We start from the raw sequence: 24,151 nt of genomic DNA on the forward strand, positions 1-24,151 counted from the left end.
ACAGTGTAAAGGACAATCAAAGAATACAGCGGGGTATAGATCAGTTACGGATATGGGCAGAGAAGTGGCAGATGGAGTTTAATCCAGGCAAGTGCGAGGTGTTGTACTTTGGGAGGTTAAGTGAAAGGAACAAGTATCCAGTTAATGGTAGACCCCTTCACAGCATTGAAGTACAGAGGGATCTTGGGGTCCAGGTCCATAGTTCAGTGGAAGTGACAACACAAGTGGATAAGGTGGTAAAGAAGGGGTATGGAATGCTTGCCTTCATTAGTAGGGGTGTTGAGTATAAAAATAAGGAAGTCATGCTGCAGCTCTGTAAAAAATTTTAGTCACACCACACTTGGAGTATTGTGTGTAGTTCTGGTCACCCCGTTATAGGAAAGATGTGGAGATTCTGGAAACAGTGCAGAAGAAGTTTACTAGGCTGCTGCATAGATTAGAGGGTATGAGTTATAAGGACAGGTTGGACAAACTTGGGTTGTTCTTCTTGGAGTGTCAGAGGCTGAGGGGACAGCTGATAAGGTTGTTAAAATTATGAGTGGAATAGATAGGGTAGAAATGTCAAACACCAGAGGACATTCTTTTAAGGTTGGGGTCGGTGGAGTTTAAAGGTGATGTGAGAGGCAAGTTTTTTTTTACACAGAGTGGTAGATGCCTGGAATGGGTTATCAGCGGTAGGAGTGGAATCAAGCAGTTTGTTGGAGTTTGAGGCTTTTAGGTAGACACATGAGACTTTTAGTTAGAATATGAAAGGAATGGAGGGATAGGGATGATAAACAGAAGGAAGACATACTGTATAAATCAGCATCAAGATTAGCACAATATGGGCTGAATGACCTGTCCAGTGCTTGTATTGTTCTATGTTTGATTGTTGAGCAATTTCCTTGTGTGCTCAATATGCAAGACATCATGCATGTGTCTTGTGAAAACCAGTTTTCTCTGTAGTTATGTGCCACTGTTCTGTATTACTTCTGAAGTCTTGTAAGAAGCTCAAACTTTGAAGTGTGATTGCTCACCATGATGGAAGCTCTTACAATAGCAGTTCTAAATGGGTGGTACAGTAGTGCAGTATGGACAGCACAGTGGTATTTATAAATAGTGCAGCTGTCTCACAACTCCAGCAAGTTCGATTCTGACCATTGGTGTTGTCTGTTTGGAGTTTGCATGTTCTCTCTGTGACCATGTGAGTTTCCTCCCACATCCCAAAGACTTGCTGGTTGTTGGGTTCATTAGTTACTATAAATTAGCCCCAGTGTAGTGGCCAGTAGGAGAATAGGGGTAGAGTTTATGGGCATGTGTGAGGAGAATAGGTAACGAGGAAATAGGATTGAGATCTCAGTATTCCTCTGAGAGCTAGCATTGACTTGCTGGACTAAAAGGAGATCTGGCTTAATTAGCAGATTGGAGATGGGAGCAGGGACTGTACACACCACACACAGACAGTTAACATTCTCAAGTGGGCTACTCAGCCTTTCAAAAGTGCTTCACCTTTAATAAAGATCATGGCTCACCTAATTGTAACCTCAACTCTGCATTCCTATCTTACTTGCAGTAACCTTTCACCTCTTGCTTATCAAGTATCTTTCTACATCTGCATTAAAAATATTGAAAGACACTGCTTCCACCACTAATTGAAGAGGAGATTTCCAAAAACAGCTACTGCTCTGAGAGGGGAAAAAAAATTTACCTCATCTGTCTTACATGATGACCCCTTATTTTTAAACAGTTGTACGTTCTCCCACAAGAGAAAACATTCTCTCCATATTAATTGTGTCATGGTCCCCAGGATCTGATGTTTTAATCTCTCACTCTTCTTAAACTACTGCCTCTGTGTATGCCATCATGGAGGATCCCAATATAATTTGCTTGTGCACGCTATGCAATAGAACGTCTATCCTGCCCCCTCCAATGGTGCAGCATTCTTTCAGTTTTTTACAAGATGGCCTGAACTGGGCTTGGAGTCGGGCTTGGCTTTCACCTTGGGCCTTGCAGTGAAGTGATACCATTGACCCAAGGCTGGTGCTAAAAACTGGAGTCCAAGCAGTATGATATTTTTCAACATTGGTCAGCTTTACTCAGTGAATTTAGTAAGAAAGAAAGGAGCTGAGAGAGATGGCACATTATTATTTTGGCAATGTTATCTTCATGATTTTTTAAAAAATTCATCTTTGAGTCTGAATATGATTTCATGCAAATTCATATAACCAGCCTAATCTTTAACCTGTATCAGGTCACACTTATCAACTGTCAGCCATTTGAGATTGTATTCATTTGTCACTGACTTAACTTTGTCATTTAGCTCATCCACTTATGTCTTGCCTATTGCTGTTTCCATGATCAGATTAAATTCTGCCTTGCTTTCCTATTCTGCACATGTCAGCTTCATCTCCAACAGAAGGGAGGCTGTTTTGTTTATGTTGCGTGGGAATCAGACTAAAGAAAGCCTGCTGCTAAAGTAATAGCTCACTAGTTGCAGTAAGAGATTGACCTTGACTGGCTAGAATCTATTACATTATAAAGCTATCATTGAATTCATGTAGATGACCTTTCAAGACACTTACATGGCAGAAATTTGAGTAACTTTTACTGGAATATTTGCCTGCTAAGGATGGACATTTTGAGAAGGCTGTCATCACGATGCTTGGAGTCCATGAGTAGTGCTACTTGAGGAGAGATCAAAATAATATACAGGATTGTGCGAAATAGAGGAAAGTAAGTTATTTATTATTATGTGCTCAGCCATCAAATTAAGATTTCCTGCACTCGTGTTTTCAACTGTTTGCCCTTTAACTGCCAGGACCTAGATGAAGTCATTTACTCTCTCAAGCCTGTTCCACTTTCAGTTAGAGCATGATTAATCCAAACCTCAAAACCTATCAGTTTCATTGTTGAAAGTTTTACATGACCCCGCAGTTACACCTTTGTTGGGAAGAGTCCATTCCTGTATGCATGAGATGTGCTACCTGGTTTCACTTTCCAGTGGTTTAGCTCTAATTTTAAGATCGTGTCTCATCATTGTGGATTCCCCCACCAGGTAAAATTGTTCATATGCATCTGCTTTATATAATCTCTATCCTTTTAAGCACGAACATCAAAACACCTCTCAAACTTTTACATGCAGGCAAAATTAGACAAGTTAATGCAGTTTTGATGAACTCTCCTCCTCCAAGACCCATATCTATCATGGGGTACAATGGGCAAAATAAAATGATGTAGGCTAGATATGGGCTTTATCTCTGATTAAGAATGTAGTTCAGGTTGTCTCTCAGATTCAAAGTGGATGACATCATATTTCCCCACATTGAACTCTAGCTAACATAGTTTGTGCAGTTAACCTGGCTATGTCCCATTTGTAACTTTCTCTGCCCACCTGCAAAGTTACAATGCTTCCTCACCTAACGTATGCAAACTTGAATATTAACTTTCGACTGCTTTCAAATTATAATCCAAATCATAGCAAGCAGAGATCCTGGTATAGATGCCTAGGAAATATGCATTTGCCACATCTACCAATCAGAAAATAATCTTTTTCCTCATTTTGCCTTCTTTCTCTCACTCAATGATTGACACATGTCGCAAACTTACCTCTTAATCTATGCACATTATTTCTTGCTAATAATCTTTTAAATGGAGCATCACCGAATGTGCTCTCGAAAGTCGCTATAGATGATGCACAAAGATACACTTCTATCCACTATATCATTGACCTCCTCAAAAAGATTCAACTGTATTAGTCACACATGACAAATTTGTGCTTTCTTTGATCATCAATACTTGTCAGCTGTCAATCACTCTGTCCCTGATGGACTTCTGTAGTATCCCCACAAATGATGTCAAGTTATTTAAAAGTTACCTTATTTTCAATACATTTCTGAATCTAGAGAGCTGTGCAAAATTATGACTAACTCATTTGTAGTTTCCTCACCCATTTTTAATATTCTGGGTGGTCTGTTTCCTTAGAAACCAGTATGAGTAAGACTTTGCAGATGGTTAATGGTTATTGGCTTATTGAGATTCATACTTTACAAGCATGTTTCTCTCACATTGGCAGGATAGAAAGGAGTTTCTTTAATGAGATGCTTACAGAATGGAGAAATCTCGTACATTTCGGCTACCAATGTCTCTTAAATCTGATTGTAACTCTTTGATTTAGTAGCTGCATATATGCTTAATCTGTGGTTGGAGGTCTGACTCCATTTGAAGAAAAGATAAAAACCTAAGGGGGAATAAGCCTGCAGTTTAAAAAAAATGATAAAATGTGCAAGGAGAGGAGATAAAGTATAACACAAGATGCAATCGTAATTTATTATACAGACAACATTTTATTAGTTTATTTTCTTTTTGTCACAGTTATAAATTTAACTTGTCCATAAGGCTCACTGTTCCTTTAACCTGTCTGTTGAGTGATTGACTTAAAAGCTTATGAATCAAATTTTGTTTTAAAAGTGCTAGAAAGAGATCAATACATGAGCTATCTTATCATTTTTAAGTGTGTTTATCCAGCTTTGTGCTCGAAGACTGGTGGCTGCTTCAAGGCCAAATAACATTTGAACCTTGGTTGCAACACGTCAGCCCATTTTGAAACCATCTTTATCTAACTGAGAAACCTGAAATCTGTTTGACAAAATGACACTAGAGCCAGCTTATCTTGGAACAGAGTTGTATCTCACATAGGTCATTGATTCTGTGAAATTAATGTTTACAAGTTGGCCTGTTTTTTGTAGGCAATTTTTGCTTTGAGATTGTATATATTGGTTGTAGGAAACAAGACTAAAGGGTGTAGTTTTTTTCATAGTTTTATCCTTTTGCCATTTTTGTACTTGAGTTAAAATAATTATTTTTCTTTTGGGGAATCAAACTCTTAATGAACAAGAATCAAACTTTTTTTGCTAGTAAAGATTGGCAAATAGTCTTTTGGTCAAAGGTCGTAGTCAGTGTAGGTCATCTTCAATGATGTGCAAAGTATTATTTCTTTTCCTGGCTCCTTTTGACTTTATTTGACATCTAACTTGTGTTCCCATTTAGGCATCAAAATAAGGTTTATAATCAACATTTCAATCATTTTGAATTGTGGAAAATCAAAGTGATTAAAATGTCAATACTCAGTATCTTTTCTAAATTTTTCTAAAAAAACATTGAATCATGTGCATTATATCAAACAAACCAACAATTAGATCCTAATCTGGCTTCCCATTATATGTTCTAAACTTCCTGTTACATTATCGTTAAAGCCTTGCCTGAACTGCAATATTGCTGATCCCACAATATCAGGCTGTTATCATCATGAGCTAGAGTTTTGCTCCTGGGATCTCCAGCTCCCCTCTTGGCTACTCCAGTGGTTTCTGACTCCACTTCTACTTTGTCAGGCTCTCTTGCCTCCTCCTCAGCCACTCCTGGAGCTTGTTTTTTTCCACATAATCCCAAACTCAACACTCACTTGTTTCTGCAATAGACCCTGCAAACCAAACTATTCACAGCCCTTGACTTCAGCAGTGAACATAGAACAGTGCAGCACAGTATGGGCCCTTCGGCCCATGATGTTGTCCCGACCTATATAAACCTTATCCCCATTAAATCTATCTCCTCTCTACTTCACCTCCTATAATCCTCTATTTTTCTTTCGTCCATGTTTCTATCTAATAATCTCTTAAATGACCCTATCTTATCGGCCCTTACCATCACCGCCTGGCAGTGCATTCCAGGCACCCACTACACTCTGTTTAAAAAAAAACCTACCCCTGACATCTCCCCGAACGTTCCTCCATGCACCTTAAACGGGTGACCTCTGGTATTGGCCATTGCCACACTGGGGAAAAGATGCTGGCTGTCCACTCTGTCTATACCTCTCATAATCTTATATACCTCTATCAAGTCTCCTCTCATCCTTGAAGTCATCTAAGGGATGTGTTTTTTTTTGGGGGGGGGGAAGGAGAAAATACAAATATTGATAGGGTAAAAATAATTCTGTAAATACAATTTAATAGCATGATTAAATATTTTAAAAGTTGTAAATAGCTTTATGTAGTTAAAGAGGTGTCTCCCTGTAGAAACTAATATAGCTACTGACTTGTGCAAATTGCTGTTGTTGTGTTATATTTGTAAGTGGTTTAGTTCAGTCAAGGGGCATCCGGGGAGGTGGTTGATGGATTTTATCTTCCTAATGTTTAACTGAAAAAATAGAGATTCATCCAAAGAGTAATCTGACAACATGGGATTTGCTGCTGTGAGAGAAGAGATTTAAAAATGATTCAAGAACCTTACATTTACTACACTGAGGTATGGGGAGGATGTCAGTGAGGACAGAGTGACAAGTTAGTGGAACAAGATTTGTGCTTCAGAAGCTTATATTTGAATTAACAGTGAATAGGCAAGCACCAGGGGTAATACTGAGCAGTTGGGTCTAAAGAAGAATTTCAACACAAAAGGAGATGAAGATGGAATGAGGGCAGGCAATATTGCTGAGATAAAGGTGAATGTGAATGCATTTATTTTTATTCTCCTTGGAACAGAATGGTTATATAAGGGTTAGAAAATACAATTTAAAATTCAAATAATATTTGTGTACATCAATACTTCATTTGTCAGACAATAGGGAGTTGCATTTAATCCAACCTGTGAGCTCCTATCTCAGCCACATCACTCTGACTGATGTCCTGACACACAGGACTGGAAAATCATTGCAAAGTTGCCACCAGGTCATTCTTCAACAGATCCTGAAAATGAACAATGATAAATGCGTAAATGGCTGATATCCTACTCTTCAGCTGGCTTCTTGAATTTGTAGGTTATGCCCCCACAGCAACCAATTTTTTTTTCTCTAACAGTGAAGAAAAATATAGAAGGTCCTCTACCAAGAATTATCCCCCATCTGGTTAACTAACTAAATTTCCATGTTCATTAGTGAAAATATGAGACACCCTATTCTATTTTATGCACATTTGTTCATTATTGCCTAAGCTGTGGTAAGTGTTTGGATCAAATGCTTCGTGGAATTCACCTAGAATGAATCATTACTTACGGTCCAAACTCCAGTCATAGTTACATCTAGAAGTCTGAGTAAAGTTCTTTTTATAACTTGAAAAGGTTGTATGCCGAGGTTTGTCAATGATGAAGCCTACATTTTCAGTGGTAGACTAATTTATTATAGGGTGATTATTACAATTTGAAGTTGAGCCTCAAGTGTATGATACATCAGAATCACTAGGAAGTAGGTGTTGGGACATGGGTTTGCAAAGCAAAGATTTGACAAGTTTTATTTTGAAATACTGCAATAGGATTGTCTTTGAAGGCACATAATCATGTATAAAGAAAAAAACGCCCCAGTTTAGTATGATGTCAACATAATCCTGTCATTTTCTTTGGAAATGTAACCTTTAGGATAAATAAAGCTTGGTAATGGTAGTTTTAATCTGTTTTTCTATTTATCTTTGTTATACTGTAATGGTTTACAATTGCATAAAATAGAGCTATGCTTAATACCCTAGAACATCTAACTACATTGAGCTCATTTATCATATTCACTGCAAAAACATAAATTACTGAATTTAATGCAGTGCTTTAAATAAATTGAGGTGAAATAGAATTCTGGGCAACCCAACAATCACTTTGGAATAGATAGTGTATATATGACAGACATTTCTTATTAAATGACAGGAAATTATTTGAGCTATTTGCTAAAACTCTTCTTTCCAATGATATTTTATGTTTACACTGTTAAACTGTGACTTCTCTAGAATAATTTGTTTCATTTTAAAATTCATTTTCCGATATATTGCTTCAGAGCAGAAGGAGGTCTTTTGGAACGGCATCTCTTCGCTAAGCAGAAGTGTTGCCTCTCCCCCACCCCCAGCTGCTCCCTATCGTACTCCAATTTTTTAAGTGTGTAGGATTATGAAAAGAGTCTACTGAAATCTGCCTATAAATCACTTTAGAAATTTACTTGACAGAATATAAATGAAGGTAGAAGTGTTGTCAGCCTCGCTGTAAAGTTTATTGAGGTTGATATTGTGTTCATGCAATGACCTGTGGAAATGCTGATTAAATATTTTTGAGTAATGCACTGGACCCTTGCGGTTTGCTCAAATGGTCATCTTGCATTTTTGTCCTGTATTCATATCATTCCGCTCACGAAAGGAGCTACAAAACTAACTGTAAATGTGGCAGCATTAAAGCTTTCGGCCTCAGGAGAAGCAAGACCTATGTCATGATGGGTTTGCAAGCTATTAATGCTGCATGTTTTAATTTACTAGGAGTTCCAGCTGTGTGTTCGGAGGCTGAATTCTTCTGTTACTCATAATGTGCAATGAAAATCTTGATTTTTCTGCATGGACTTTTATCATTTGATACTTGTATCAGACTTTAATTAACCTGTGTATCCTGCACCTACTTCCTCTAAATTTTACAGTACAGGATATGTATAACCGTTCAGATTATGTCTGTTGCTAATAGGAACTGGGAGATAGCGAGATGAACCTTGCACAGTTAGCTAGGATCTTTGACAGTTCACTTAAATTATATTCCAAAGGATTGCCACAGATATTATCAAAGTAGTGAAAATTGCATCATGCACACATTGTTTTAAAGATGCACCAACTTGTACCCATTAAGATGAGTAGAGGAACCTCTGTCTCTTTGCAGTTGTTTATTTCACTAACTAGTTTTTTTTCCCCAAAATTTAAGCAAGGAATCTTATCTGTTAGTCCCTTCATACAGCAATAAAATTGCAAGGATTTCTTAGCTGTTTTCTTTAACAATTGGCCAAACAACACAATTTCTATTTAAAAGGAACAAGTCAGAGGACATAAAAGGAAGAAATGCATTTAATATATACCAACGTGTGTGTTTTCAGTGATTTGGTTCCTTTATCCTCAATGGAAATGCACACTAAAAGTGGCATGTAACACACATAAGCTGCTGTATCATGCATTCAGTTCGCTTGACTGAAGATGAATTTATACCCTTGTTTTCTTATCTAATAGGATCATTCCTCCACCAAGAGGTATCTTAAGAATTGGTGAGCATACATTACTCATTGGGCCAATTATACCTGCAACCCAAATGTATCTCGGCTTGTTCATTTAAATTCACAGATTCTGTTTTCAAAATTTTTCAACAAAATCAATTTTTAAATGTGTGATCATTTCCTTAATATTTACATTATATTTTCTGAATGAATGCTACTTTATGAACCTCTCCACCTGCAGAACTATTTAACGAGTAATTGCACTAATCATCCCATGTTTAAAGCTGTGTAAGGTGAATACAATGTCCTTAGGTTTATACGTGGAATTAACTCTACAGAACAAGTCCCCAGCTTATGTCACTGCTATCAGGAGATGCAACTCTCCTTGATCAATATTTGCTTAACAAACAGCAGGGATCGGAGAGTTTGTTCAGAGAAATCATGTGCATGCAAGGGTGAATGAATGTTCGGTGAAGTACTTTGACTATTTGCCTCCTGCTGTTTTTTTGCCCCCTCTTGAGTTGTGCTTTGTTCCTAACCAGGGGGACATGCACCTGCACAAATCCCCAAACAAAATAACAATTGGAATGTCTGCAGAAAAAGGTTCTGATGACAAATAAGTGTCATTCTGGTTCCTTTATTAGAATCAGCAATTCCTAGAAATGACACACTCCATTTCCTCAGCATCAGGTGGCAACAGTCAATCAAGTCATCGTGAGCTTGTCAGAACAAAAGAGCGCGTAGTTTGCACAATGTAAATGCAGTGACTTTGTGCCAAAGAACCACCCCATCTCTGAGTTGCTTTCCCTTCAGGGGTCATTTGTTTGATCTTCTAACTGTCCCCAGACTCGGCAGCACATAATAAAAACCTGACATAGCAGCCTGCCTGCCTTCTGTGTCCTGCGGATACTCATCATAAGTGTCAGGACATACCAAGGTTAGCGGTCACTGAAACAATGCACATTTGCCTGCCTTTGCAGAATACTCACAAGTGAACCAATGTTGCTTGTAACAGGAGAATTTCTTGAAGGTGAAAGAAATAGGAGCTCAGCTTTAGTTACTTTTGCAAAAATCTCATTTACACAACCAAGGCAAATTAATTCCACCCCAAAGCACTACTTTTAGATATTTTAGTTTCTCAAATAGTTCATTTTTGTTATTTAATTGTTTTAGTGGTTAGAAAATGCTGCTGTAGTACTAGCTCATTTTTTGACTGTAAAAGGGAATCATCCACTTACTATTATAAGAAGATAACCATGGGGAGGGCAAGGAGAAAAGGGTTATTGGTATTTTGGATTCTCTTGACTCTTCGCCTTGGAGAGAGGGTTATTCTTGTCACTGCCTTTTGTCTACATCTGCTGACTGCTTGCCTGCAGCCAGCAGCATGCTTTAACTGTTCGGTCACCTCCTAACATCACATGCATCAGCTGTTGTGCTTTTGTTAGAGGTTTTGTACGTCTAATCCAGTGTGACCATATTGCTGCACAGTAAATCAAATGTAGATTGTTCCTGGAATGACTTCCTCATAAATATTTTAGACAACCTTTACTGCCTTTATTCTTAAAAATTGAAAACCAGATTAAACTTAAATGCTTGTCTGCTGAGTGTATAGATGATCTCTAGATAGTTCCTGCTGTTAATTGTAATATAGAGAGTCTGAGGACGTGGCATTAACCCTTTGATGACTATGAGACCTTTTTGTGGATCTTAACATTTTCTCATTTAACCTTGACATCTTTGAAATGAAGAATGAAGTAAAATTTGGGAACTATCTTTCAATGCAGTTGGAATTCATATGAGGGCTAATTTAGCATATTTATTAGATGGCTTTTTCAAAATCGCTAAAAGCCATTTATTGCAAATAGGCAGGAATATCATTAAAATAGCATATATAGTAGTAGAACTCAACAAGATTGGAATCTAAATTTGTAATAATCTTGGAACTAAAATTGAAACCTGTGTGCTTCAACATATGACAAATGTATGTTTCTGATCACTTAGCCAAGATATAGCCTGATTCCTCCAAGGTAAGGTTATTGTGAATGGTATAAGAGAAACTGGTGAGTTAATTATATTTCAACTACCTGTAAAAGACCCAAATCCATGGACGATTTAGCGCACAGTTAGGTAGGTGATGTTAGTCAGTGCAGTTTATGCTAAAATTACAGAACACTACAGAGGAGACACTTATCAGGAGCAGAGGTGAAGAATGGTAAAGCAGTGAGGCAGAAAATCACCTTCTCGAGCATGAACTAAACCCACATATATGTTAGTGCTGCACATTGTGTTCCGCTTCTGAAATTTAGATCCATTGAAGTCAATGGAACTAAATTTCACACGAGGAGTAGAACAGTCAGCTGCTGCTATACTTCACCTTTAACAGATGTGACTGAGGACAAAGTTCTATCCCACTGTTTTCAATTGAAGCCAGTTCTGCCTCCAGCTCAAACAAACTGCAATAAATAAGGATTCAAAAAGATGCCTTGCATAACTTTTAAGGCTGTGAGTGACACCGTTGTTCGGGTTAGAAGAAAGAAAAAAACTAAAGTGTACACCTTTGTTTCTAAAATACTATTTTGTAAAGAGTACACTTTCAACCAAGAGAGATGTTCTCTCTCGGGAATATGTTGAATTCATGGTTAGCTGGGAGTCTTAGTAGGTTGATTTTAACTCTGTTCTTGGCCTATTTATTGATAAGGAGTTTGCAAGACTTGTGTGAATAACTTGTATCACACATTGTTCATAAATTCTCCAATATAATTTTAGATGTGAAAATGATTGCACAAGTTGCAGAGTGATCCTGATGACATCTTAGAACTTTCTCACCTTTCCCATCTATTTAGATGAAAATTCCATTCACTGTGAATAATTATACGGAGACAATGTTGTCATGTGGTAGAAATTTCTCAGAAAAGCTAAATGTAACTGCCATCAATAGCCTTTTATTTCTCTAATTTGAAAACAAATACAAAATTATACTTGAATTTAATTTGGATACCTTTTTGTCTTTAATCTAGCTATCTTGATATTATTGATTTTCAATAATAAGTTGCATTGAATTGACTAGAAAATTTCTTAACTGTAACAGTCCCAACAACCTCCCTTCATAATTCCTGATTAACTTGCCCACATTATTGAACTCTTCTCATCATGAGAAACTTCTGTCTTTTCTCTCTCTTGTGCCTGTACTAGAACCCTTTCATTAGTTATTCTACTTGTCAAACTTATTTTAACATTATACAGGCAGTCCCCAGGTTACGTAATGGTTCCATTCCTGAGAACTGTCTGCAAGCCGATTTCTCCATCAGTTTAAAAACATCCGTTTTCTACAGCTGCACTTTACATACACTTGCTATGATTCTTTATATCATCAAATATTCACCCCAACGCTACCTATAGTTAGTTACATATATACTATATCCAGTCATTAATGAACACAGCAAAAATTTTTTATTATCTGTTATCTTATTATTCTTGAAAAATGCTTTAAAAATATGGGTGAAATTTGTGTAAAGTCAGATTTCTATAAGTCAGGTCATCGATTTCTATAAGTCAGGGAGCCCCTACATAAGTGAAATGCTGCTTTAAGTTTTCACCCTGCTTTAGTATGCCACATAATATTTCATAAATGTAAATGCCATCATTTTCCTAAAGAAAAATATGTGAAACAAGAACCTTTTGATATACTCAGCTGTTCTGTAAAAGAGTTGTAATCCTTAATGAGTAACCTTTTTTTTCTAAGAATGGCAGCTGTGCATGCAAATAGCTGTCTAGATATAGTTAACAGTCAAATTCAGGGAAATCTTGCAGTTGTAAGAAGTCCCTTATTTTGTCAGGCAGCATACAAGCTTATTATGGTTGGAACAAAGCAGAACTTTAAAATTGTGGATTTAAAGGCTGATTTTGCTGCTAATGTGCTCACTCCCTACAATTTTTGTACCCATTAAAGTTAATAGGAGACACTGCAGGTTGGTAGGCATCCAAGCAGAAAGCTTCTGTGCCACCAGTATTTCAAAGTACATGACCATCGTATTACACAGCTCCTTAACACAATGCAGATTGAAATATTATAAATGAGGATTTGCATGTGTATCATGTGTTGTTGCACACTAGAGCAGCATGCTGATAATCCACTTTATTATACCCTATCATAATCTACACTATTATAAAGATTTTCAGAAGGAAGAACTTGGATCATTCATGCATCTCTCTGTATTTACGGGGTTGCATATATGTATCAAGTTTGTTGGGTATTTCTTAATAGTGTTTATTATCCCTATTTCTTAATAGGGAAAGTTATTGGAATCTATCCTCAAAGACGGGGTTACGGAATACCTAGAGGCGCAGGGCAGGATAGGTCCTAGCCAACATGGTTTTGTGAAGGGAAGATCCTGCCTGACCAACCTATTGGAGTTTTTTGAAGAAATCACAGGCAAGGTGGATAAGGGAGAGGCGGTAGATGTTGTGTATTTAGACTTTCAAAAGGCCTTTGATAAGGTGCCTCACAAGAGACTGATTAATAAGATGAGAGGTCATGGAATTACGGGTAGGATAACAGAATGGGTGGAGCATTGGCTGGTTGACAGGAAGCAAAGAGTGGAAATAAAAGGATCTCGTTCTGGTTGGTTACCGGTTACTAGTGGTGTGCCGCAGGGGTCGGTGTTGGGACCGCTCCTTTTCACCTTGTACATTAACGATTTGGATGATGGAATAAATGGTTTCATGGCTAAGTTTGCCACCAAGATAGGGGGAGGAGTAGGGAGTATTGAAGAGATAGGAAGGTTGCAGAGGGACCTAGACAGTTTAGGAGAATGGGCAAGGAAATGGCAAATGAGATTCAATGTAGGGAAATGTGCAGTTGTACACTTTGGAAGCAGAAATAAGCGGGCAGATTATTATCTAGGAGGAGAGAAAATCCAAAGCACGGAAGTACAAAGGGACTTGGGGGTATTCGTGCAGGATACCTTAAAGGTTAACCACCAGGTCGGATCGGTGGTAAAGAAAGCGAATGCTATGTTGGCATTCATTTCGAGAGGTATAGTGTATAAAAGTAAGGAAGTGTTAATGAAGCTCTACGGGGCACTAGTGAGGCCTCATTTGGAATATTGTGCGCCGTTTTGGGCCCCACATCTTAGGAAGGATGTGTTGACGTTGGAGAGGGTTCAGAGGAGATTTACGAGGATGATTCCAGGAATGAAAGGGCTTAAGTATGAGGAGCGTTTGTCGGCTCTTGGACTGTACTCGCTGGAGTACAGAAGAATGAAAGGGGACCTCATAGTGACATTTAAAATATTGATAGGAAAGGACAGAGTAAATGTGGCTAGGCTGTTTCCCTTGGTGGGTGAGTCCAGGACCAGAGGGCACAGTCTTAGAATTAGAGGGTACAGTTTCAAAACAGAGATGAGGAAAAATTTCTTTAGCCAGAGGGTGGTGAATTTGTGGAACTCCTTGCCACGTACAGCAGTGGAGGCCAGATCAGTGGGGGCGTTCAAGGAGGAGATAGATAGATATCTAAATAGTCAGGATATCAAGGGATATGGGGATAAGGCCGGTAATTGGGATTAGAATAGTTTGTTTTTTCTTCTTCTTCTTCTTCCCCCATTCCCCATTTCTCATTTCTATTTCCCTTTCCTTGGAGCAGACTCGATGGGCCAAATGGCCTGCTTCTGCTCCCTTATCTTGTGATCTTGTGATAATTCCAGTGCATTGAGACCTGATGGCCTGCATTCTAGGGACTTAAAGGAAGTGGCTGCAGAGATAGTGAATGCATTGCTCATAATCTACCAAAATTCTCTGGAATTTGGAGAGATCCCAGAGGACTGGAAAATCCCTAATATAACTCCATTATTCAAGAAAGTTGGGAGGCAGAAAGTAGGAAATTATAGCACACTTAGCCAAGCATCAGTTATTGGGAAAACACAGGAATCCATTATTAAGGAGATAATAGCAGAACATTTAGAAAATAATAAATTAATCAGGCAGAATCGACATAATATTATGAAAAGGAAATTGTGTTTGACAAATCTGCTAGCATTTTTTGACAATGTAATAAGCAGGGTGGATAAAGGAGAATCAGTAGATGTAGTATATTTGGATTTTTGATAATGTGCTATGTTACAGGTTATTCCAGAAGATAAGAGCATTTGGACTTTGGGGACAGAATGGATAGGAGAAGAGGCTAACTAACAGAAAACAGAGTTGGGGTAAATGGGTCATTGCAATCATTATCTACTGGGGATCAGTGCTGGAGCTGCAACTATTTGTACTCTGTATCAGCGACTTTGATGAGGAAACCAGGTGTACTGTAGCCAAATTTGCTGGTGATATAAAAATAAGTGAGTTAACAAGTTGAGAAGGACACAAACCCTGCAAACAAATTTGGATAGGTTAAGTGAGTGGGCAAGAGATTGGCAGATGGAGTATAATGTAGGAAAATGTGAGGTAACCAAATTTTCCCACAGGAAGGAGGAATGAAAAAGCAAATTATTATTTAAATGGAGTGAGGCTAAAAAAAATCGTAAGACAAAGGGTTCAGGGTGTTCGAGCATACAAAATACAAAATGTCAGCATGCAGGTACAGCAAGTAATTCAGAAGGCTAATGGCCCTTATTCCAAGGGGTTTGGAGTATAAACATAGAGACCTTTTGATGGAACTTTACATGGTGCAAGTTAGAAACTGGATTAAAGGAACTGTGGGAATATGAGAGCAGAACTGAATGAAAGTTGCAGTATTGTCAAGGACTAAGAAGAAAAAAATGGTTGATGGAACATGATAGTTGGAGGTGGGAGAGGAATTGGAAGTCTGCTTTCTTAAGGGAAGAGTGATATGAGGAGGAGTGCAGCTAGATTGAAATGAGTCAGTTACAATTTCAGTGAGTTTCAGCCCAAAGTACAGTTTTGATCACGGGTTTTGGTCCATTGATTGGATTGGAAGTTATCATCTGAATGTGTAGGGGGAAATCCTGAATGCACACTTAACCAAGAAGTTTATTAAGACTAATTATTCAAGGGCATTTCTATCCCTGGAAAGTATTCTGATTTTAAAATACTGCAAGTATGCTGAAATGAAATCATTAATATATGTCTTAAGACATAACCATACTGTCAAGCTTATTAGGTAAAATGATATCTCAAGGCACAATGATGAACACATTACAGTCGATGAAACATATTGAACTTAATAAAATTCCTTTTCAAAATAAGCATTGTCTGAAGCTTCCATATCCCCTAAGAAATGAGATGCCATGTGTTAATTCATAATGTATTTATATATATATATTAAAGTTAAATATCTGGAAAATATTCCCAACAAATAGAAGCTGTTATTGGATTTTTCAGTACTGAATTTAACTTTTATAAGGTGTTTATTTTTAAATAATTAATTTAGCACTGTTTTGTCTATTGTATATTGCAACAGCTATTTCAGAATAAAATTAAGAAAATGTCAAAAGCTTGCAAATTGCACGTGTGTGTTTTGAGTGTGGAGGTAAAGAAGTTTGGTTGCTGCAATGAAAGAGGATAAATACAGAAAGATCATCTTTCCAGAAATAGCCTTCCTGGAATAACCTGGAAACTGCAAACTTTTCCATATTTAGGGTTAGGTGTACAGAACTGCTGCCAGCTTTGGTGAGGTTTTTGAAAGATCAGCCTCCTCCCCTCCCCTTTTTAATAAATCAGAGACTTTGGATTGAAATTGAAAACTCGACTAATGTCATTGTCTCCTTCTGTATCAGCAGGTTCCGGAGAGGTTCTTGGAAGTGGCTCAGATCACATTACGAGAGTTTTTCAATGCCATTGTTGCAGGCAAAGACGTTGATCCTTCCTGGAAGAAGGCCATCTACAAGGTCATTTGCAAGCTGGACAGTGAAGTCCCGGAGGTTTTCAAATCTCCAAATTGCCTGCAAGAGCTACTACACGAGTAAAGATGCCCAGAGCCATCAGACATAATATACCCTTTCCGATCTGATGCCCAATCATTGTATTGTTGCTTTACTTAGCTCTGATTTGTTAATTTTCCATAATGTTTTACCCTTTTACATTTGACCTTGTAAGGAGGTTATTCACCACAGCCTTGAACCTACTAATGCTGATACCTGAATCCTTCTGTTTTGAAGGTTATGTTTGATTTGATTTACTGAAGAAAAAATGAAGTGTGAGTGTGTACTTTTATTTTTGATATTTCATGGTATTACACCTAAAGTGATCTGCTCTGTCAGACAAAAGGGTTTATTAATGATTAGTTGTGGCAAATGGCAAATAACTATGACATCATTGGGACAATAAAGTAACTGTCATGGGATACAACACTACACACTAGGAGGTTTGGCCCAGCTGTATCATTACCAGAGATGTCTAAGCCTGCTATTGTTTTGATTTCAGGCATGATACCAATTGATCTTTGCCCCCACACTAGAATGCACCATATCGCTCGACTGTACCTATGGTGTCATTTATGTATCTAAATAACCACCACCTGAAAATGGCATGTGTTTTATTCTTCAATCTCTCTAGCTGATGTCAGTCCATGTTGTCTTGATTTCCATCTTATAATCAGCTATTGCTTTTCCATCAAATGAGATTTCTCTATTAGAATTCTAGTTTCACTAAAATGACCACACCATGTGAGAACACTGCAGAACATTCTGCTTTCACACAGTGACTGAAGATGAGGTTCTTATGTACTTCTAATGATTCCAGATGATTCAGGAAAGGTTCATAACTGGCCAGATCAGCAGACAGGTTTTATTCTCCAGAGAGAGAGAGTAAGGATTACAAAAATAAAATCCCCTGTTAATTTGCTAGAATTCAGTTAAATTTAACAAATCACTTAAATGTCTTTATTCAAAATGAGGCTATCCTGCCAATTGGATGTTCATGAGTTAGTATGTACCCCAATGCAACTTTTAATTTCTGGAATAATGTATTTTATTCAGTCCAAGTACCCTGTAAACTGACAGATTTTCAAGCCTGGAAATATGCTGTGAACTTTATTTGAGATATTTCCTGACTCTGCTCCTTAAAGTAATGCTAAAGTACAGTTTGCATTGTTATAGGCTAACTGAAGAAAATGAACTTGAATATTAAGTGATTGAAAGTGTGTCAGTTTACTGCATTTCAAACCATGAAGGGACATCAGATTGTCATTATTTAAGTTGGGGGTGGTGGGGAATCCATTTGGGTACAAAGGAAAAATTCAAATACAAAAGCAAATGTGCTTTAAAGTGCAAATCATTATAGGACTGCTGAGTGCAATAAGCACATAATTGTGATTAGAATACAGGTTCTTTGTGAAAATGGTTACTTGTACATAGTGTGCAAATGTTCTATTGACACTGAAAGTCATATGTGCATAAACATGCCATACTGTTAGAATCTGTTTTAAACTAAAATGCTCACCACAGGGAATTTGAAACTGTCCAGATTTAATCTGATTTCTTTTTACCTGCAACTATGTGAAACAATTACATACTGCTTTACACTATTTGTGCAAATGCATCAAAAATATTAAGTTTGATTTGATACCACTTCATAAGCAGCAGGTTTTTTCTTCCTCACCCCATTCCCCTTTTTTTTAGCAGTTTGGTTTTAGTGTTGGCACTGACTACTGAAAGCATCCCGAGTTATTAGATGAAGGGAACATGCTGAACCATGTACAATTTTTAAAGTTTATATATAATATAATATAATATATATTTACGCAGTCGTACTGAAAATACCTTCATTAGCCTGATTTAATTGTTATTGGAGTGTGACTTTTAGTAGTAGTGTATTTATTTTATTTACCAACATAATTACTACTGAGAACAAACCTCTGTGTTATGACTGATGTAGAGTTCCATCTGTGTCAGTTTATTTGGGACAAAATTGGCTTTAAACCAATCCAGTTTGACCATACACATTTTGAGTCAATCAGATCCGCCAGCCAGCACATACGTAATATATTTTAAAATTTCTAAACTGAGGTATAGTGAAGAGTTAGAACTGGGTTTGAATATAGCCACTCTGCCTTTAATAGCAGTTTCTGACAAAATGAAGCATGAAAGTGTGCACTTTCTGAATACACAATTTATGATATACTATTACAAAAGGATTGGTATAATTATTGCACCTCTTTGAAATTTATCTTAATAGTGACTTTTCAACATTTCCCCACAATCTTTGTACAGAAGGATGACAATGCTGATTTTTTGGCATAAAGCTGGATTCCTGCAACCACAGACTGAAAATGGATCTATTACTGTTTCTGCCCTATTTAAAACTAAATTGTGTCAAACTTATTGGTTTATGGTATGTTACACATTTCATTTTGCCTAATTGGTTGTAATTTAAGCCCACATATAAAATCAAACCTACCAGTTAGATGCTAAGTGGGTTGTGTCATTAGGAATTTCTGGTGTTCTAGCCAGAAATTCCAGATTGCAAGCAGCAATTCACTCAGTTTCCAGGCTGATTCTGCATTATAAGTTTGATCAGTAAGTATGATTGTAAAAGTTTCCATTAGATTCACAGTCCACTACCTTGGATAATATCAAACAGAAGTATAGCTAGTTAGGGTAACTGGTCAAAGCTGTTAAATGCGGTTGCTCACCATTAGACTCTTGTCAGCAAAGTGACTACACTTTAGAATGAACTCATAAATGTTTTAAATTTGTTCACCATATTCAAGGTTGAAGTGAAACGATTTAAGGATAATACAAATGTAAATTTAAGACTCATTATTTTCTCTCGATTTTATATTAGACACATTAGGAAGTAATTCATCTTCAGTTGTAAGGGCTGAACTTGCAATATAGAAGCATTTGGTTGTTGAACTCCACCTGTGAAATTTGCTTCCTTTGACTTCAACAGAGCTAAATATTAGAAATAGAGTATAATGTGCAGGAACTGCTATGCCACCGATCCCGTACAGGCAAAGATGAATTTCTGCCCTTGGTGAATTCATTTTGCTGTTGAACAATATTGAATCTAATTTCAATTTACGAATACAATTAAATGGCATCTGCAAAACAATGATTTTTCTGTAAACATCTTGCACTGAGTATTCCAGATTAGAATTGTTCAGTGTATGGATGTCCAGAACCAACTGTCAGCATGTTCTGAAAAAAATTAAGACTGAGATGGATACAAAAGCTTGCCTGGCTATGGAGCTATCTGTGTTGGATTTCAGCATTACAAACCTTGATACTCTGCAGAATGTACCAATGCATCAATACTTCTTGAAGCATGTGGACAGTTTGGAAAAAAATTAAGTTACATTTTCAAACTTTAGAACCAAAGTAATTCTAATAATTTAATTTTTAATATTTCTATTGGGTAAAGATTAACATTGTTGAAAACATTTTCAGCAAATGAATAATTTTAAAAGTTCTGATTTATGTAATATTTTTCATTTAAGTTTGGAGTGAATATAGATTAAACGTTCATATTGATAGAGCACTGAAGCTATCATTACAGTTCATTAATTTTTATTCTGTTGTCAGAAATGCTGATTATTGAATTGTAATTAGTCACAGACAAAAACAAAATTTGAGCTTTGCAGTGACAAAAGTACAGTGAATCATTTAACTATGAACATTTAAAGAAAACTATATTTTTGCTGTGTATTACATTTTCCATGATTGAATATAGCCTGAGAAAATTTTTCTCTAAAGATGATCAGAGCACTTGAAATCTATATTATACAAAATTTAATATTTTGTACGTTTACAAATTTTTTAGTTGTGAAGAGTTGAGCGTTATAACAATGTGAGTGACCCCAATGCTACAGTTTAACTAATTTTAACTACAGCTGATGGAATGAAATGCAGGGAAGCAATTAATGTCAACACATAGCCTTAAAAACCTGCTGACATCAAATTAGCAGCACAATGCCTGAAATGCCCAATCACAATTGGAAAGCACTTGCAGTGTCTGCACACCTAAGGAAATGCAGACAATAAAATGAAGTGCCATTGTATTCACTATGCATCTAAACCAAGTTTGTTGTCTTAACTTTGGTACGTCCCCAAAATGCTGAGTCCTTCATTTGATTTTTGTGTTGTGCTATGCACCCACTACTTAGCCCTGCCTGGCAGAATTATGTACCAGTCACTCAGTCTCAATTAGTACTGACATGTTGTTACTATGAAATTTGAAAACAAACTTGTCTAATGAAATTAGTTATGAGTATTGGTGATCCTGTTATAGGACTGACCTTGAAGAATACCAGATAACAGTTATGTGCTGATATATTACAATGTGGTCTCAATTAGAGGTGCAATGATTATCATAAACAGAGTTAAGAGCCCTACTTTCTTGTTTCCTTGTTTAGAGGATGTGTAAGATCTATCAAATAATTAAATTGTGCACAAAATTGCCATGTATCCTAACATTTTGTAAAAGATCAAGACTAATGGGTTCTAAATCATCTCAGTACTTTTTTTCTGTAATAATGGCACAACTAGTTGAACAGGATAGTTTTGTAATATGATTTTAATAAAAATTGCATTCAACACTCTAATTGTAATTCCATTTAAACTAATTTCACTTTGTCCAGTATATAAAGAATGTTCTGGAAATTTCATTTGAACTGGAATGCTTTTATGAGAGCCATAATGCCTTTGTGCCTCCAGCTACATTTTCTTTCTTATAAACCTGAGATTATCTCGATTTCTTCACAAGGTTTGCTGTCATTATACTGGCATACACTTTACGTATTCATGATGTAACAGCTACAAGAGGCAGGAGGTCAGATGTTTCAGACTGGAAATTTATATAGTTTAGTATGAGCTCATGATGGATGCTATATCTGTAAATTAATACCCATTTCTGTATTCTTATTGCTAATAGAAATTTAACATTGCATATAAACTTGAGGTGATATCCTGTGCCTAGACCTTAAATGCACCAGCTTGAAGGATACAGACACCTTCAATTTCCCACATATACAATTGTTCTTGTGCCTTCTGTGGCTGAACATTTCTTAATTTGAGATTCTTGAGGATTTCCTTTTTATTCATAACCAACTGCAATAAATGCCAGATTTACTGAGTGATAGCTATGCATATATTGTATCTTTATAAAAATAAAACAGCTGGAAAAAAATTTTTGAAGAGAATTTTTAGAACAGTTTGATAAAGCAAATTATTTTTTCCTCTTCAACTGTTTGCTCAGCATTCGAGTATGGGAAATCTTGTAGAAGCCAATTTTTTGTAACTGTGGTGCAGATTTTGTGTTTTCATAGATTATAAAAGTAGTATAGAAGCAATATTTCATATGATGTGATATACGTGTGAAGTGAAAGCTGACTTTTCCCTTTAGATGGACAACTTTTCTATTTTAGACATGCTAAAAATATGTTTTGTGAAGAGAATGTTTTGCTGTGACCTCTGCGACACTTATATTTATGACTATTGCAGGATATGCCGCAGAGAACGTTCACAGTACTGAGAAAATTACATGGCAGGCATTAAGTTCTAGTAGTTAAATAGTATGAGGTATTTACTCGCATATTTTGTTGCAGTTAGGTTGTGCCTCAGAGTATCAAAGCTGGTAATCTGCTTTAAGTTCTGATTTAATACTTTTGATTTTTTTTAAACATATTGTAAAGTAATTGCATTAAAAATATGTGGGTAAATATTCCACAAAAGTTTAAAAAGGGAGCCCTCGAGAAATGCTAACCTTAAATTACCATTTTTTAAATTTAGTTTGTTTTGCATACTATTATTCTTCTTTTCATTTAAAATAATCACCTTTCACATCCAATTTGTTGCTGTATTTATTGCTGTCACAGGAAATATAATGCATTTTGTGATACTGATCATTAAGTATGTATTGAATTTCCTATGGAAAAAAACTGCCAATTTTCCCACATGTAAGTTCGTTACCCCTTGGAATTCTAATTAGATTTATAAAAATTCTATAAAAGTTCACTTCATTGTTTATTGTATTCAGAATCCACAAATTCTGCATTCATTATTCATTATGACTTCTGTATCTTGTAAAATATTTACAGAATGTATATTGCATCTACCCAGTAAATAAATGAGAGTAAATGGATGAATCCTGAGACCTTCCTTGTGGTGATGTCAGTGGCATAGAAATCAGCAGCTACATCAAAAGCACATGCACTTGTAAACTCTGTAATTTACCCAAATCCTGACCACACCATTTTATTTAAGTGGTAGTTTAATGTTGACCTATTTTTTGAGAACTCCCTTAAAATTGAATGACAAGGGAGAAGGCTATTTTGGAAATGATTACTACATATTGCACTTCTATTGCAGAATGTGAAGTTGAATGAAACACGCTCATCTTGTCATAGAGAACTGTGGGATATGAACTGCCTGCGATGAAAACGCTTGTATGTATATGGTTGCAGAAAAGTGACGAAAACACTGCCTTTATATTATTTAGCAATATGTTGTACATAGCATTATGCTCCTTTTTGTATTAAATACCTGTTAATTTGAAAATAGTGCAGTAATTAAAACTGACGTAGTCAGTGTTTTGATTTTCTTTTCTAGCTAGAGACCATTTTGATTGTGGAATTTTGTTGTTGTTGTTAATTGTTCTGAAGACTTTGCATAATTTATTGGTTTAATTTATCCTAATTTATTTGAAGGTGTACAATTTTGTATTACCAGGGATGTACTGTAATAATTGATCATATAATGAAATGATGATCCCTGTTCATGTTATGGGGTGCAGTAGCCAACTGACTTAAGCAATGGTTATTAAATTCTGCTTGGCAGCTACTAAATTTTGAAGATAAAACCTTTTGCTGAATAACTGATTTTATTTTGTGTGTTTTAAGCTTTTTTGTATGGTATCCAGACTTTTACCTTTGCTTTGTACCACCTACAGACTACAGTAGTTCAATTGCCTTGTGTGCCTTCCATTCTTCTCTAAACTGAATGTATGTGCAGTATATATGCAAGCTTGTGCAGAATAAATATAATTCCAAATACATTGTTTGCACTTATTTTGTGTTTGCTTTTCACATTTTTATTTTGTGTGGCCGGATGCTTTCATTCACACCTAGTGGGCAAACAAAATGAATTCATGGAGAAGTAATGAGCATGCTAATTTCCTTATATATTCCCTGTGCTTCTACTTCTTTTTCCTCTGTGTACAGTTCGCTGTAAAAGTGGGTAAGATAATCAGGGAAGAAATTTATGTGGGTAAATTATAGAGATGGATCCAGAGCAG

The 24,151-nt window shown here is 36.5% G+C and overlaps 1 protein-coding gene across 6 annotated transcripts in view; it reads left to right on the forward strand.

Annotated features, from left to right (window-relative positions):
- The window catches only part of prox1a (prospero homeobox 1a), a 93,964-nt gene extending 70,063 nt beyond the window's left edge, over positions 1-23,901 (forward strand). For 2 of the 6 annotated variants that reach the window (XM_052011570.1, XM_052011571.1), the window contains one exon: positions 16,696-23,901. In XM_052011570.1, the coding sequence (XP_051867530.1) occupies positions 16,696-16,884 (189 nt within the window). In that variant the 3' untranslated portion in view covers positions 16,885-23,901. The remainder of the gene's footprint in view (positions 1-16,695) is intronic. The other 4 variants (XR_007955973.1, XR_007955974.1, XM_052011572.1 and 1 more) reach the window with 4 other exon arrangements.
- The last annotated feature ends 250 nt before the right edge of the window (positions 23,902-24,151 follow it).

This window comes from Pristis pectinata, chromosome 3, assembly GCF_009764475.1.
Source record: "Pristis pectinata isolate sPriPec2 chromosome 3, sPriPec2.1.pri, whole genome shotgun sequence".
Classification (NCBI taxonomy): Eukaryota; Metazoa; Chordata; class Chondrichthyes; order Rhinopristiformes; family Pristidae; genus Pristis; species Pristis pectinata.